The following is a 17798-nucleotide window of genomic DNA, read 5'->3' as shown; positions in this document are numbered from 1 at the left end:
AGAAGACGGAAACCGGCCGGATTGGCTAAACCGGAGCCCGGGCGCAGATGTGAACCCGCCCTATAAAGTACAATGACGTATCACGTACCTTGGCTCTTGCCAGCAGGAACTTGACGCAGCGGTCATGACAGATGTCTGAAGCGTTGTACAGAAGCTCCTGTATATTGTTTGCAATTTTACCAAGTTCCAGGTCTGTTAATTTTATATCCTCAGTCATACTGAAAAAGACAAAAACAGTAAAATAAAAAAAAAATAGACAATTAATTCTGTTTTTCAGCCTTTACAGGCAGGAAAGGGTAAGAGTGGCAGATTATATAAGGCAGGAATGACATTAATGCAAATAACCGTCTTAAATAATGAATGAGCGCGATACTGTGCTGAAAATAGCGGCGAGCGCGACAGCCAGCGCAGGAATAAATGACCCCATTAATGATTTAGTAATCCTGAGATGATCCATGTGAACAATGGAAGGCTCCTTCTGAAAAGCCAACGCCTGCTGTGAAAATGTTATCGTAGGACGATGGTTTACAATGGCGTCACATATCCACAGCATAGCAAGAAGTGACTGCTAGGGCCGGGCTCACACACAGCAGTAATAGTGCAGCAGAGGCTCTTATATGGGGTTTTATCTAAGTGCATGGCCAGTTAAAGGGTATTTCTTTTTCTTATTTTATAACTGGTGACCTGTCCTCAGGATACTGCAACAAACACCCAGAAATGGTCAGAACGGCCAAACAGCACGAAGAGCTCAGTGCCAAAACCAAGAGCATTACTGATAATTCCTACTGTATATACATATACATGTGTGACTGTTCACTGTCCCCAGGATAGGTCATCAATAAGATGGATCAGACACCCAGGACCCCTGCTGATCGGCTGTAAACACAAGCTCATCCCATTCACATCTATGGGACGAAGCTGTAATTACATTCTATGGCCACTAGGAGACTGACATTGCACAAAGTAAGAAGTGAAGGGGTCACAGGGCTCGCACGAGGGCCTTGCAAACCGGTGATCAATGGGGATCCCAGGTGTCAGACCCCAACGCATCTCTTAGTGATTACCTATCGAGAGGACACGTCGTCAGTCTGCCCCTATGTGTGAATCAGAAATATATGAAAGCTCCAAAATATCAGATTAATAAATAATGACTTCTAGTTAAAGTTATCCTATATTTCAACATATTTCTGGATTTTATCCTTATGGTTTCCAAGATTCAGTAGGAATTTTTCACGTTTCCTTGCAGAGAATAAAATCTTTGTCCTGGTCATGTGATTGGCATACACGATCTGATAGTATGAACCATATACGAGTCCGCATCACATGACCAGGACAGATCTATATCCACAAGGAGCAAATACAGGTTCTTATTGAATGACGATAAATGTGCCGTATCTAGTGTCAGTCTGAGGCCATAAGCTGGCCATACACATTAGATACAGCCATTATCAGCTGGACCTCGGCCTTCTCGCTGACCGCACCCTGCACGGCCATGTATTGTGTAGGGTGTGCTTATAAGCTGAATAGAAAAATCAGTCACATGAAATTTGACCAATCTTTATCTCCCCGACATCTGCCGTCAGAGAAGAGTTGCAATGACCCCATATACATTAGATGGATTGCCGGCAGGGTTCAGCCTATATAGATCTAATGTGTATGGCCGGCTTTAGACTGTGATGAACTTGAGCGTAAATTCACATGTCAGCCATTTTTATTTTATTTTTTAAATGTAGATTATGAGCCCCATATAGAGCTCACAATGTACGTTGTTCCCTATCAGTATGTTTTTGGAATATGGGATGGAAATCCATGCAAACACAGGGAGAACATACAAACTCCTTGCAGATGGTTTGTTGCCCTTGGCGGGATTTGAACACCAGGACTCCAGCGCTGCAAGGCTGCAGTGCTAACCACTGAGCCACCGTGTGGCCCCCCATGTCAGCCATTTTTAAACCCCACCAACCCCAGTGATCGATAGGTTAAGGTCACCTGAATCCAATGGCGTTTTCCCTTTGTGAATTGATGAGATGTCACAGTCTCTGTCAAGATAAGGTGCAAATAGGGGAAACACGGTGGCTCAGTGGTTAGCACTGCAGCCTTGCAGCGCTGGAGTCCTGGGTTCGAATCCCACCAGGAACAACATCTGCAAGGAGTTTGTATGTTCTCCCCGTGTTTGTGTGGATTTTCCTCCCATTCTGACATACTGATAGGGCAAAAAAAAAAAAAAAAAATGTACATGGTGAACCCTATATACAGTATATATCTCTATATGGGGCTCACAATCTACATAAAAAACCCCCAAAGATGAGGTGCAAATGAGCTCTTTGGAGCAATGAAGGTATTGCTGCTGCAATGTTCTCATTGCTCCAAAGAGCTGTATAGTGACAAAAACAGAAATTTGTCGCCAATGGTGGCACGGCTCACAAGGGGAAAACGCCATTGATCCTAACCCATTTATCTGAGGCGCTGGCTGGATGTGCCGATTTCTGACACCTTCCTATACAATGCTATCAGTTACGATCATCAGGTCTGGTTTCACAAGGCAATTTCTATAAAATCCAATTTTACTCACATTATTTCTACTCCCCCTGGGGTAACTGAAGGCAGCGTGTGGTCTTTGCTGGAGGAGGAGTCAGTAGTGCATTCAGGATCAGACACAGACTCGCTGCCAGAGGGCTCGCTACTGCTGGGTGATGCGTTCCTTTGTAAGTTAGTGTTGGTCGCAGGGTGCGGGTGCTCACCTTCACTGAACGCATCACTTATAAACAAGCCTTCGTGAGTCAAGTAAGCCAGATCATTGTCCACATTGCTGTCTCTGGCCAGGCCTCTCTGTGCTGCCGTTACCTCCATTTCTCTGATCCGCTGGTTCTTGTCTAAGACCATGAGCACAACACTGCGGATGACGTTCAATGTGGCCTGGGAAGGGAACAGGAATAGAAGGAAAAACAGTGAATATTGGTAACTTGTGCAATAAAAAATGTAATGAAATGATGAAAAAGTCTTGAACTTCCATTTGTAATGTGCTTTATTATTCAGAGATCCTATGCTGCTGCCACATTAGCTCTACGCCTAATAGGAAGGTCAGGAAAAGCTCCCAATGTATATACAGATCTATGGATAGCACGCCATGCAATGGACAAGATGGATTCTCCACTGGGCTCTTATTGGCAGGTACAGCTCTACTTCTGTGGCCTGGACGTGCATTGTAAATTACATTATTTAATCCAGAATACTAATATACTTGACTACAGGAACAACGTATTACATTGGATCTTACAGCTTACAGTCATACGTATTCACCAGGAGATTTTTTTTTCTTTTACACATGTCAAGGCTGTTATGTGAGTGTCTATGGTATTACTTATATCTAAATCATCATGTAAAAGGTGAGTACATACAGCAGAGGCTGCAAAAGCCCTCTATATTAGGTGAATGGAGGCCTCTGGTTACATGCAGCACATGCACCAGAAGCCGCCCTGACACATATAATGGTGGCTCCCTGGTTCGCACTGTGTTCTTGCAGTGTTGGTGTCCTAGATTTGAGCCCGACAAAGGATAACATCTGCAAGGGGTTTGTGTGTTCTCCCTGTTCACACTCCAAAGACATGATAGGTAATGAAGGTTGTGAGCCCTGCATAGGGCACTGACGGACAATCTCTGTAAAGCGCTGCAGAATATGTTGGCGCTATACAAGTAAGAAAACCAACTAACAAGTCTAATAGTGTTTGACAGATATGCAGCAGGTTCAAGCAATGCTTGGAATACACCTAACCCTGATAGAAGACTCATAGGAAGAAATAAAGCTAGCAGTATTTATCTTGCCTAGCTGCAATATTCCCCATATAACAAAGTCTTTCTATGAAAAATCAAAGGACGCCATTCACACTGCTTACCTTGACTCTCTGAAGGAAAATTGTAAATTTTGCAAAAATGTTCTGCAGCAAATTGAACCACTGAGAAAAATTCATCATCCGCATCTGATCAGCGAGCCTGCAGCAACAAGACCACCATGAGTAGATGTAGACGGCACAATAAACGTATTATTGACCAAACAGACACCAAACCAGAACATGAATACTCAGGCTAGTAAATAGGTTATCCGTGGAATCAAACGCCCAAAAGGCCCCTTGTGCGGTCCGAGGGGGTCTCCGATGCTCCGTATTGATGATTATAGATGCAACTATATTACAGTCTACGGGAAAATCACTGAAGAACTTCTGAGGCTGACCGAAGGCAAGGGAACACTTCCAAAGGCTCCCGGCAGTCCATGCTTCAGGATCTTGCTGCAGGGGAGCCATACTGGCATCTAAGTATAACAGGCAGGGGCTCAATCTGAGCAGCAAAGCAGCCTAGACCCGGCGTTTACAGCCCCCGCTCTGACTTATGTCAAGGTGTAATAATGCTTTTCCAGGCGTCTATGACCTCTGCTCCCCACTGCAGACTGATAGGGAATTTAGGATGTGAGTGTTACTGGGGACAGTGCTGACAGTGAGGAGAATTTATTAAGACTGACATTTCTTATACCAGTCTTAAAGGGGTTATTTGGCTTCTAACATGGATGGCTTATCCTTAGGATAAGTCATCAATACTAGATCTGCAGGGTGTGATACCTGGGACCCACGCAGGTCACTAGTACCTAGACCATATGGTTTGCGGTATTGTTTACATACCACGAGTCGCGCTGCTCACTTGTACAAACTGTATGGGTGAGGGTAGGTCCTCCTGCGATGCACCATTGATCTCAATCAGAGAGCACTGCAGAACCTAAACTCGCTGATACAATTTGTACTGGGTGACCTGTGGGGGTCCCGGGTGACAGATCTAACATTGATGACCTACCCTAAGAATAAGCCATCATTGTTATAAACCTGATACTGGGCATCTCAAGACGCTGTGATTTTAGGTTTCTGGGACCACTACTAATCTACAGTACAGCTATTAAGAGACCTGCCCTTGGCCGGAGTTTTTTTATTCCAAACTATTATCAGAATTTTGCAGCGAGCGATCTAGGATTGCAGAGCAGATTAGTCGCCAGGACCCCCGGTCAGAAATAATCTACAAGTAATACTACACAGTGATATATGGCAGGAGGTAGAGGATACGGCAGCGGTTGTAGTGATACGGAGAGATCTGCAGTGTTTGGTAACACTGGGGACATTTACTTACTTGGTGACAAGGTCGGAGTCTATTTCGTCTATTTGGGAAACCGTGCTAACCACACACTGAGGAAAAAACGAGAAAATAGGAAATCATAAACGGAGACATATAATAGAGCAAGGAGAATAAAAATGTCAGTGCAGATGCAGAGGGGACTTGTAAGGCAGGATATATATATATACTGCGTACAGTAATAAGAGTCCAGACTTGTGTTATGCGGCTGTAATATAATTAAAGGGGTTAGCTGGCCATCTTGTATGTGCTGATTTATGGCTGAACTCTGGTGTTCCGGTCATGGTCCCCGGATTGGTACAGTCCCGGCACCTCCTCTCTCCTGTACCTGTGCAGTGTGTATTGCCTGTACTATGAGGGCTACAAACTGCATAGTAAAGCGAGTCCCCTTAGTACAGGCAAAACAACACTGAACAGGTACAAAAGAGAGGAAGAGAGACTACCTGGGCTAAATACAGCCTGGCCAGAAAGTACAGACATCCAGGCTAAACCATACTCACCTGTCCCCGATGCTCCAGTTGCCTTCTTGCTGCTGAATTTCACACCATCTGTGATGTCCCGGTTCCCTTCCGTTGAGGCCACTGATCAACCGTCACATGACCGGTGAGTCCAATCAGCGGCCTCAGGAAGCGAACCGCGGACATGACAGGTAGTGACGTCCCCTGTTCCCGTCTTGAGGCCGGTGATTGGCCTCAGTGGTGACGAGCAGCGGGTACTTCTGCTGGAAGACTACAGCAAAGCAGCAGGACCGGACCGCGGTGGGAGGCACCGAAGTCCCAGGACAGGTGAGTATATATGTATTTTTTTTCACCACCTCCCTCGGCCTATTTTAAAAATATTTACTTTGCCCCAAACCCTCTTTAATGTAGTGGGGTTAAATCTGAGCATGTGCAGCAAAATCCACGTTACACGCACAAACTGAGCAGCAGATTTACTGAGAACCTGACGGGTTCTGCTCTGTGAGATGCAGAGTTTCTGCTTTGATAAGGGAATGACCCAGCCCCGCGGGCCGTACCTGCTTAATGATGTTTCTCGCGGCTGCCATCATTTCATCCCCATAGATTTCAAAAAAGTCCAGCTTCCTTTGCTTTAAGAGTCCAAAGACCAGCGACACCAACCTCTCCTGGGGGGACAAACATTATAGGAGACATCAGGTCAATACAAGTACATGCTCTTATACATCAGTGAATGATGATGGTTGGAATTATCTGCGCTCACTACAATAACACAGCTGGAGTATATTGGCGTTACACCCATGCCATACCAATGCCGTACCTCCTCTACCACCTGGCAGTCCTCCTCCAATGGTCTGTTCAGGTCATTCTGGGCGTACGATGTGAATTCTGCAATGATCATTTTGTCTATCAGTTTTTCCAGTTCACAAAGTTGGGACCCGAGGTGGCTGAGGAGACAAAAAAAAAATCAAAAAAAATCAGCAGGAACATAATAGGATTCTGGAGAATGTAGTTACATTTTTCCATGTCACCATCTAGATTTTTAACATACATTGCAATTTTCATAACATAAGCGGACAAATCGAGTTTTTTGCAGGCGGATTTTGAGGTGGAATCTGCCAGAAAAAATGCCTCCCATTCATTTCAATGGGAGCCTCTCGCATTTTTTCCCCACTAGCGATTGCTTTCAGCCAACGGAAAAAAAAAATGAGACAAGACCTATGGTCAGAATCTGCAGCGGAGTCAGCCGCAGCGTCCGCAGCTCCAGACACCCCATTCATGCGGCCCTAATCAGGAGCGGGACACCGCGATGGGATGCAATGCATTATATCGGCATCCCGTCATGGCTAGCCACACGAAAAAAGGAAAAGGTTTCTGCCGTGTGAACTTACCCTTATTGAGACAAATACGTGACGCACAACAGGAATTTTTGGCGCACAAAGTAAATTGTCAAATTGGTTGCAGCATTTTAAACTTGGTCTACTTCACATGGGAAATCTGCGCCACATTCATTCTGAAAGGTGTCGTAAAGTGAGACACTCCCAAACCACGCCCATTCCGTTTTTTACGTGTTGATCCTCACGTATTTTTCTGTTCTTGCTGGTGCACACTGTTCACAAATATGTGGTAAATTCTCTGCATTACGTGTTTTAGCGCAAATGCAGACAGAAAAGTTGTCAGGTTTGGATTGATAAATGTGCTCCAATTGAGGTTTTGTTGCTTGTTTTGTTGGATTTTTTTCTTTAGCCAAAATTTACACAACAAATGGGAACTACTGAGGAAGTGCTTAGACCTCTCCCTCCTGCCGGATCTAATCCAGGCTTCGGTTCAAAAATGTCCAACAAAACCCCCATTGGTGTCTGCATGCTAGGAGCATGTGCACACAGGACATACACGCAGTGCATTAGCGGCTGCAGACATCTCCTGCGTATATAGGTGAGATTAACCCTATATCCTCCACACCTCAAACTAACCAGGCATGTGGGTTCTCAGGCCGCAGCTTGTCAGTTTAGGGTGTGGGGTTTTTAATGTTCCTTTTCGTCGGTGCCCAATCTGCTGCGATCACCCTTTAACTGTTTCCAGCCCGAGGCTTCTGACGTCTCATTCTAAGGCGAAATATTTCCTCCATTTCAGGTTGAATGTTTATTACACACTTGGGTCACTTTTTTTTTTAATCATTTTTGCTTTTTGGTGCACACGTGGAGGTTTAATGCCGTACCAAGACAGAACTGGTCTCTTGATTTTGATGCAGTTTCATGGAGTAGAAAATGGGAACAATGATAATTTTCTCCTTTTGTAATGTTAATTTGTTTGGCTGATACATTCACAACACAAAATGATGCCTACAATCTACTATGAATCACAATACCAGATCTGTACGCACTGCCCACTTACATCACTGCTATCATACACAAGAAGGAAGACGGTCACTTTCTTCTATGGAGCCTCCTGCCTTTAAAGGGGGACAAGTGTCCGTGAAGGGACCCACAGCACCCATGGACAGAAATGTTATTGATCAGGGGATTGCTGGGAGGAGACAGACGTGTAATCCCACAATGCTGCTGGAAGTCCGTGACAACATCGCGCCCTGACAATGAGCCAGATGTAAATGTCCTGCACTCGGGTGCCGTCACTGAACCGGTACGACAGGTCATCAATGTCTAATTAGGAGGGATCCTTCTGACCAAAGCACCAGTGATACTGAGAATAAGGTTAAGATGGCCGCGGTGCTATTCCCCGCACAGCCAAGAGTCAGGTCCGCTGCAGTAAAGTGAGAAGAGCCGCAGTGCTAAACCAGAGCTGGGGTCACTTCATTCTCAGGACTGCGGGGGTCCAGGCCGTCAGACTCCCACCTTAGCAGAAGTAATTATACAGCCGCCGGCCTGAGTACTAATATTATGGAAAAAAAAGGTAAAATATTGGATTTATGAGAGGTCTTATTGTACCCCGCAGGAGGCAGAGCCGCAACTAGGTTTGTGCAATTCTCTTATAATACACAATAATGTAGTGAAATTACAGAGAGCGGCACAAAGCGATGCAAGAACAAAAGAGCTGACATAAGCCAGAGAGAAGGAAATCTGATTGGGACTTCACTCTTAAAGGGGTTTCCAGGGGATAAAAATTAAATACTGAACATACGGGGTCCGAGACAACAAAAAAAGTCTCACTTCCCCCTGATCTCCCCCCCCCCCCAGTTCCTGATGGCTGACTCCCACAGGAAGTGCATGAAGATGTCCACTCAGCCAATCACAGATGGCTGCAGGTCCCCACCGTGGCCACTGATTGGCTGAGTGGGGATCTATAAGATACCAGGAACTAGAGCGCAGCGGCAGCAATGGGACGGCAGAGGAGGGAGCAGGAGGGAATTAAGGAGACATTATAAATTTTGTTATGTTAGTGCAACATGCTTTGCAGTTTTAAAGGGAACCTGTCAGATTGATGCTAGGTTAATACCTGGGGGGGTTTCCTAAAAACAAAACCCCAATCTGCTTAAAGGGATCTTATCATTGGATACCCTTTTTTTCTGACTAACACGTAGGAATAGCCTTAAGAAAGTTTTACTGGGCACTGCTGCAACTACCAAAGGAACGTCACTCCAACTACTGGAGTATAAGACCTCAGGAGATGTGCAGGGCCTGCTCACATATCCCTGCTTGCAATGACAATTGAGTTTTACATTAATTATGGCCGACTCCCATCTCTACAAAATTTGTCCCCCCCCCCCCCCCCCCCATGGCAGAAATGACTTACTGATGGTCAAGCTTCAGTACTAGCCCTGATGTTCTCACTAAATGCTCCCATGTGAGTTATAGCACATCAGAAAATACAGTATAACGGAAAACCAGGGTGCACAGCAATCTTATAAATTACCTACCGAAAACTGTGAATGCCCTGAAGTTCTTGCTGCAAAACTTCTTGAGTTGTTGCTATCAAGTCCAGGGCCCCGACGTATTCCGAGGTGGAGAGCAGCAGCTGCACTGTAGGCTGAGTCTGGTGCACGGTGGCCATTAATTTCAGTTTATTATAGACTTTAATACAGTTATTTCTGGTCAGGGCCTGCCGCAGGATTCGCAGGGATCCCTCGCACATGACTCTGTCTATCTGAGAAATCTTGTCCCGCAGCATCTTTACCGCCTGGGACGTCTTCCTGAGGTAGTCCTGCAGCTCATGCTGGGAGGTCATAGCGTGGAAAAAGGCTTCAGAGCGTAACGAAATCTGATGGGCAATGTTCACCTCGACTATGTCCAAATAGTGGCTCAGCTGGAAGAAGAGAGACAAAGGCATAATGGGCGACCATGTACAACGCAGAAGGCAAATGGTTAACTACACCCAAATAGTCACATACATTCAATATTCTGTTTAGGGAATTTAAAGAACGCGAAAACCTCAGCTTTCCTTCCAAAGGCCAATGATTAAAGAAGATTCTCCCCAGGGTAAGTTGCACATGGGTGGGGGGTCCGAACACAAACATGACTGAATGGAGCACTGAATGTGCTGGTGCAATACAACTCCATTCACCTTAAAGGGGAGTGCCAGAGATAGCCAAGCGCTGTACTTCAGCAGCAATGAATGTGATTAGTGGGGAGCAGACTCCATAAGTTGGCTTCATAGGCAATTCCTTTAAAGGGGATCTCCAGGGAGTGTAATACATTATAACTTGCTTCCTCCAGGGAATTTTTCCAAGCTGGACATGAGGTTTTGATTTGTGGTCAAGTGATCAGAACCAGCCCCCGAATATCTCAGACTCCTCCCTCCTCTCCAGTTTTCAGAGGTAGTTACCTGGGCTATGGGGGCTGGGAGACTATAGAAAAATCAGTGCCATAATACAGGTTATGTGAAAATTGTACGACCCGAAGGCTGGGTGCGTGTTATGATATATGACTCGGGGTCAAAACCAGCCCAGGAACCTCATAGGTCCAACTTGAAAAAATCTTTGAAACTTTGAAAGAAAGTTAAAATAAATTCCCTGGACATCCCCTTTAAATGATAAAATACCAGAGAAATATTAAAATAGACACAGGTTTAGTGGACTTCATTTTCCAGTTCTAAACTTGCATGTGAACTTGACCTTAAAGGGGTTTTCTGAGCTAAGAATATTAATAAATACAAATATCAGATACGGCATCCTCAGCAATTGTTGTTCCCTGCAGCAGATACACAGAGAATGGTGCAGGAAGCAGACAGCGCTGTCCTGTGTGTAATGGCAGTAGCTTAGGACTCATTCAATGAATGTCGCTGATCTGCAGTACCTGGTCTGGCCACTACAAGGAGAATGGCGCTGTCTGCTTCCTGCTCCATTCTCTGACTATCAGCTGCTGAGGGGTGCAGAATGTCAGATCCCCTCTAATCTGGTATCGATAACCAATCCTTAGGAACACAAACAGCCGAGGCCACACAAGGGGTATATAGAAGCTTTTACAAGGAATGAACAAACAATCCATTGGTTCTGTGAGTTACAACATCTAACAAGAAACTCCGCCACTATATAAACTCCGCCACTATATAGACTCCGCCACTATATAGACTCCGCCACTATATAGACTCCGCCACTATATAGACTCCGCCACTATATAGACTCCGCCACTATATAGACGCTATATATACTGTATATGTGTAGCACTGACCTTTTCCTGCAGCAGCTTCGCTGACGCCGCGTCTCTGCTTCCTTTACCACTTGCGCTACTGAAATGGGACCAAGGCAAAACCGCATTGAATGTTAAGGAGTCGTCCAACGCAAAATCTGGTTTCATGAAGATCTGGAATGTAAAAAAATAAATAAATGTTTTGAGTTTTTTTGTCACATCATTCTGACATCTTGTTTCATTTCGGTCCACACTACATTGCTAAATGGAAAACCGCAAAACCCAGGCTATACCCAGGCTATACTGAGGCCATACCCAGGCTATACCGAGGCCATACCGAGGCCATACCGAGGCCATATGCTGCCAATTCCTGGTTAGTGTCCCTTTAATTAAACTGACCTTTTTTTTTTTTTTAGAATGGTGAATTTGTACTGCAAATAATACACAATAAGGAAGCCGAGAGTTACATCCAATAACCTGTGGACCTGTAAATGTGACTTTAGGAAGTATCAGAGTAATCTTGTATCTAACATATAATGATAAATGGGGAGAAAGATGGCGAGAAAACAAGTTGCAGAACAATAAACTGATACAAGACGTCCACATGGATTCATTTACCTTCGGGACTTGATCCAGATCTGCTCTTGATTTATTAACTAGGAATATACAAGGAAAATTCAGAATGTGAGAAGCAGCAGTATACAGTCAGTATATAGTCAGTATACAGTCAGTATACAGTCAGTATATAGATACGTCATAAGCACAGTCTGCAGTGCAGCAAGAAAACTAATTAGCATATGGTCGAAAACCGGGATATCTAAGGAGTGGCGGTGCGGATAAGACATCTAAAGTTAGGAGAAGACTAGCCCTTCTTAAGGCTATTCTGACGTGGGTTTGGCTTATAATAGGATTCTAATGATAGAATCCCTTTAATGATGACATACCGTGCGAGAACGCCGTCCTGTTGTAGTCATCTTTCGGAGGACATATCGACTTCCATCTTTCATGATTCTTTTCTCTCTGTATGAAAAAATGGAGAGTGTTTACCTGTTGTGGAGCCTTATAACACCGTAAGGGCATGTTCACACAAATTTAAGACGTGCTATATGGCCCAGTGTAAGGCGTGTTATACGGCCCAGTGTAAGGCGTGTTATACGGCCCAGTGTAAGGCGTGCTATATGGCCCAGTGTAAAGCGTGTTATACGGCCCAGTGTAAGGCGTGCTATACGGCCCAGTGTAAGACGTGCTATATGGCCCAGTGTAAGGCGTGTTATATGGCCCAGTGTAAGGCGTGTTATATGGCCCAGTGTAAGGCGTGCTATACGGCCCAGTGTAAGGCGTGCTATACGGCCCAGTGTAAGGCGTGCTATACGGCCCAGTGTAAGGCGTGCTATACGGCCCAGTGTAAGGCGTGCTATACGGCCCAGTGTAAGGCGTGCTATACGGCCCAGTGTAAGGCGTGTTATACGGCCCAGTGTAAGGCGTGTTATATGGCCCAGTGTAAGGCGTGTTATATGGCCCAGTGTAAGGCGTGTTATATGGCCCAGTGTAAGGCGTGCTATATGGCCCAGTGTAAGGCGTGTTATATGGCCCAGTGTAAGGCGTGTTATATGGCCCAGTGTAAGGCGTGTTATATGGCCCAGTGTAAGGCGTGTTATATGGCCCAGTGTAAGGCGTGCTATATGGCCCAGTGTAAGGCGTGCTATATGGCCCAGTGTAAGGCGTGCTATATGGCCCAGTGTAAGGCATGCTATATGGCCCAGTGTAAGGCATGCTATATGGCCCAGTGTAAGGCGTGCTATATGGCCCAGTGTAAGGCGTGTTATATGGCCCAGTGTAAGGCATGCTATACGGCCCAGTGTAAGGCGTGTTATACGGCCCAGTGTAAGGCGTGTTATATGGCCCAGTGTAAGGCGTGTTATATGGCCCAGTGTAAGGCGTGTTATATGGCCCAGTGTAAGGCGTGTTATATGGCCCAGTGTAAGGCGTGCTATATGGCCCAGTGTAAGGCGTGCTATATGGCCCAGTGTAAGGCGTGTTATACGGCCCAGTGTAAGGCATGCTATACGGCCCAGTGTAAGGCGTGTTATACGGCCCAGTGTAAGGCGTGTTATATGGCCCAGTGTAAGGCGTGTTATATGGCCCAGTGTAAGGCGTGTTATATGGCCCAGTGTAAGGCGTGTTATATGGCCCAGTGTAAGGCGTGCTATATGGCTCAGTGTAAGGTGTGCTATATGGCCCAGTGTAAGGCGTGTTATACGGCCCAGTGTAAGGCGTGTTATATGGCCCAGTGTAAGGCGTGTTATACGGCCCAGTGTAAGGCGTGTTATATGGCCCAGTGTAAGGCGTGTTATATGGCCCAGTGTAAGGCGTGCTATATGGCCCAGTGTAAGGCGTGCTATATGGCCCAGTGTAAGGCGTGTTATACGGCCCAGTGTAAGGCGTGTTATATGGCCCAGTGTAAGGCATGCTATATGGCCCAGTGTAAGGCGTGCTATATGGCCCAGTGTAAGGCGTGTTATATGGCCCAGTGTAAGGCGTGTTATATGGCCCAGTGTAAGGCGTGCTATATGGCCCAGTGTAAGGCGTGTTATATGGCCCAGTGTAAGGCGTGCTATATGGCTCAGTGTAAGGTGTGCTATATGGCCCAGTGTAAGGCATGCTATATGGCCAGCTTCTGAAGAAGAAATGTTTATCTTACTAGGCTGGTTTGCTGGATATAAGAGGAGAAGTGATCCTTATTGATGGGTTGGAGGTAGGGTGAGGGTAAGACATCTGTTTCCACAAAGTCCTGGCCCCATGTCTTTGTGAAGAAGTCGGACTCCCGCTTTGCGAGCCGGGGGTCATTTAATGCTGCTGGGAGATTCACTTTGGAATGGTAAATTGTCCATTTGTGCTGATCGGCGACCACGGACGGCTCATCGCACAGATTATTGGAGTCACCTGTGTAAGACAGAAGAGCGATAACAGACGTAACAAGCCATCACATGACAAAACATATTCCTAAGATATACACCACCCTACAGCCGCACACTTAAAGGGGTGGTCCCACAAAGTGACGTCAGCAGAAGCTTTGTCCTGCCCCACATTCATCCTGTGCGCAGCCAGAGCGGGGCTGGTGGGGATCGGCGCTCCCATTCATTACAATGAAGTGCAACACTCAGCTACAGTGCAGTGAATGGGAGCGCCGAGCACCCCCCGTCCTGCCCACATTCACCATCACAGCACTCAGACTAAATGTCAATTTTTTTCACCTTTTTAGTGACATTTTGAGGTCACTTTTTGTCACTAATTTCTGATTTTCCACAGAATTATGGCCTCAAGTTACAATGTTTTCAGCTTACAATGGTCGTCCTGGACCCGGCATCTTGGAGGAGACATACAGCACTGTAAGGGTATGTTCATATGTTCACATCTGTGCCGCCATGACTGCCTAAAAATTGGTGGCAGAAAAAATCCTGCACAAAGGACTTTTTCCTCCTATGATATCAGTTTTAAAATGACGGAGACCCAACAGACCCCATTACAGTCAATGGTCCATTGGACTGTGTGTTACCAGTATTATAGTCAGCCGCCTCTCTGTTGTTTGGGTCCTCCGATGGACAAGGACAACGGTGTGAACCTTAGGGCTCGCTCACACGGGGCAAGAGGGGGCAGATTTTGGTGCTGAATCCACGTCATAATCTGCCCCCTCACAATGGAGGTCTATGTAGACCGCTAGTTTACTTTTTTTCCCATGAGCGACATGTTCCTGCTCACGGAAAAAAGAAGCGAGCTGCCTTTTCTTCAGGCGGAGTGATTCAGCCCCGGAGTCCGCCTCGCGGCAGCACGCTCCAGGCTACGCCCACTCATTTGAGCCTACTCAAGAGCGGGAAGCCGCGATAGTCGTGGCAGGCGCATTTTGGCCCTATTGTCCCGCCTCACTCCCAGGGCCAAAATCCGCCAATCAGAATGGGGCCTAATAGGTTAAAAAATAGCAGTGCTACAAAACTATTTTTACAATTTGTGACCCGGCGCACTTACCTGTAGGCTCTTTGGGGCAAACATCCGGAAGCGATCGCACCAGTCCGAGCTGCTGTGCGGGATCCAGGCCTTTTCTGTACAGGGCTTTGCTGCTGTTGGGGTGAGGCACTATTGAGGAGCTGTGGCTCGACGCCATTGCATACATGTAGTGAAGCTGTGCAAAGCAAAAATGGAGAGATTTGTACCGGGTGCAACCTCTTGTCTCGTACGATCACATATTACTGTGTAACGCTACATTGGTTCAAGGAGACGTCTACACGCTTGTCATGTATAATGTATGCGCATCCACTGCAGCCATGTTATATACCTAAGCCTACAGACAATAAATCTATTACAAGCGGCGATTTCTAGAATGGGCTGCACAGAGACGCGCTTTATACTTCCTGCAGCTTAATGCAATGGCCGATGAAGTCATCAGCCGGCCGCGGGTAACCGTACACCGAGACCTGAATAATTCATAGGCCGGGGCCACATACGCCATAGTCACTGAATGGTAAGCAGGCTCCGAGGAGACGACATCGCACTATCTATATATATCTGTATCTATATACAGTACTGTGCAAAAGTGTCAGGCAGGTGCGAAGTAAGAAAGCTTCAGAAATAGAAGTGGTGGTAAGAGGTTATAAACAAAGGGAAGAGAATAAAGAAAAGAGAAAAGTAAATCCCATTAATATTCGGGGTGACCTTTGCCCTTCAATTCTTCTTGCAGACCATTTTCGAAGGAACTCTGCAGGGAGGTTGTTCCCGCCGCCATCTTGGAGGACTAAGCCCAGATCTTCTGTGGATGTTGTTCGTCCAATCCGTCTGTGTCTTCCTGCCATCCCAGACAGACTGGAGGATGATGAGATCAGGACGATATCTGCGGGGGCGGGATCATCACTTCCAGGCTCCGCCTCCAAAGGGCAAAGGTCACAACAAATATTGATGGGATTTTTTTTTTTTTTGCCCATTTTGTCAATTAACTGCAGCACATTTCCATAACTGCCTAAAACATTTGCACAGTATTGACCTCTATCTATATACGTATACACAAAACATGAACACTGATGTGCAACAGTCATTACATGGGTTTCTCATTATATACAGTCCACGTATTCCCAATCCACAAGGACCCTCAGCAATGAAGAGAATGGGGGGCCACAACTGCCCCATATGAATGTCCTGCACTCCATACACTTCTATAGGAATTCCATGATGGCTGGCGAAGTGGATGGAGTGAGGGCCGAGTATGCGCACCCTTCTCCATTTACAGACGGCACTTTCATGTAGTCGGACCCCCAATGATCATTTACCTCTGCCTTCTTGATAATGGAAAAAAGGTCTTTAAAGTAGAAAGAAGTAACACAAAAACCTGCAGCCGGAACGCCGAGAATTACCCACAAACCTCAGTGTTATATGGAGGAATATCTGAGATTTATATGGGAATGCCGTATAACAAGGACTGCAAACATGCAAGGGGCGCCGGCCGCTCCCCTGACATCTGTATTACTTAGCATTTGTGTTCCCCATAAAAAAATACAACTTGGAGACGTCTCTTATTAGAATTCGATCTAATGCTGTCCCTCTGTTATTACGCCTGGAAATGAATGAATCAATTGACAACTTGGTGTTACCATTCCCTGATCAATGACGTTTATCCCTTCAGTCCAATGATCACCTCCAGTGGCTAGGAACCGCCTCCCTGAGAAGGGAATGGTAACGCCCACTTGTCACATTGCAGACTTCTTTGTGCCCCAACACAGATAATTTTATCATCTCTCCCAAGCACAGCGCCGTACATTTGTATAGTGGCTGTGCTTGGTATTGCAGCTCAGTCCTTTCACTTGAATGGGACTGAGTTGAGAACAGTTCATAAGATTGATAAACGTGACGTCACATGGCCTGATGTGCTGATCTGTGGGGGTCCTGGGTGTTGGACCCCTACTGATCTTCATTTGATGACCAGAAAGCCCAGTGCTCTTGTTCATCAAGAAGCCGGAGCCAGAAGTGTATGGCAGTGACTTACTGTCCCACTCCATATTCAGAGCCAAGTATGCACAAGCATGAGGAAATCGCAAGAAATAGCCAACATGTCTATCAAATGCATAGATGAACCCGGCGCCTCCTCTGGTGTGTATGGGGTACTGCAGCACACTGTAGGTGTCAGAGGAATGAAGGATTGGGCATGCATGGAGTCAATGTATAAGAAATGAAAGCGACCTCGTACTCAGACGATCCAAACCACAGAAATAGGAGAACTGGCTGCAGGCTCAATAACCTTGTGAGATATTATATATAAATGAATACACAGTCATCCTAATGCCCAGGTGTATACGGCCTTCCAAAAGTGTGACGGAAACGGAAAAACCTACAGCAAGAATCTTATACGGCCGGTAGGGAGCGAGAAACCGCCGACGTCAGAGCTGAGAAGTCAATGTCAGGGCGCTCGGCGAGGAATAACTCACTACACACAGACGTCTTATTGTACGTCCAGAAAGTTACTCTGCGGACAAGGATCCATTCAGGGACGTCCATGAGCAAAACACTACTTTATAATATACGTAAGTGACTGCAGCAAGGATATACCATA

At 46.0% G+C, this 17798-nt stretch overlaps 1 protein-coding gene across 1 annotated transcript in view; it reads right to left on the bottom strand.

The window, feature by feature from the left end:
* VPS54 (VPS54 subunit of GARP complex) overlaps positions 1-17798 on the bottom strand; it is a 37217-nt gene that overhangs the window by 11587 nt on the left and 7832 nt on the right. Inside the window, exons 2-13 of the mRNA XM_075266975.1 lie at positions 15230-15383; positions 13908-14149; positions 12151-12226; positions 11825-11862; positions 11249-11380; positions 9499-9884; positions 6445-6571; positions 6185-6292; positions 5167-5222; positions 3894-3990; positions 2573-2916; positions 89-218 (exon numbers count right to left, since the gene is read on the bottom strand). Coding sequence (XP_075123076.1) covers positions 89-218; positions 2573-2916; positions 3894-3990; positions 5167-5222; positions 6185-6292; positions 6445-6571; positions 9499-9884; positions 11249-11380; positions 11825-11862; positions 12151-12226; positions 13908-14149; positions 15230-15374 — 1881 coding nt within the window. The 5' untranslated portion in view covers positions 15375-15383. The remainder of the gene's footprint in view (positions 1-88; positions 219-2572; positions 2917-3893; positions 3991-5166; positions 5223-6184; positions 6293-6444; positions 6572-9498; positions 9885-11248; positions 11381-11824; positions 11863-12150; positions 12227-13907; positions 14150-15229; positions 15384-17798) is intronic.

Source organism: Leptodactylus fuscus, chromosome 3 (genome assembly GCF_031893055.1).
Source record: "Leptodactylus fuscus isolate aLepFus1 chromosome 3, aLepFus1.hap2, whole genome shotgun sequence".
NCBI classification, from domain to species: Eukaryota; Metazoa; Chordata; class Amphibia; order Anura; family Leptodactylidae; genus Leptodactylus; species Leptodactylus fuscus.
Note: the sequence above shows the minus strand (reverse complement) of the source record. Positions and strands in the feature narration are given on the sequence as shown.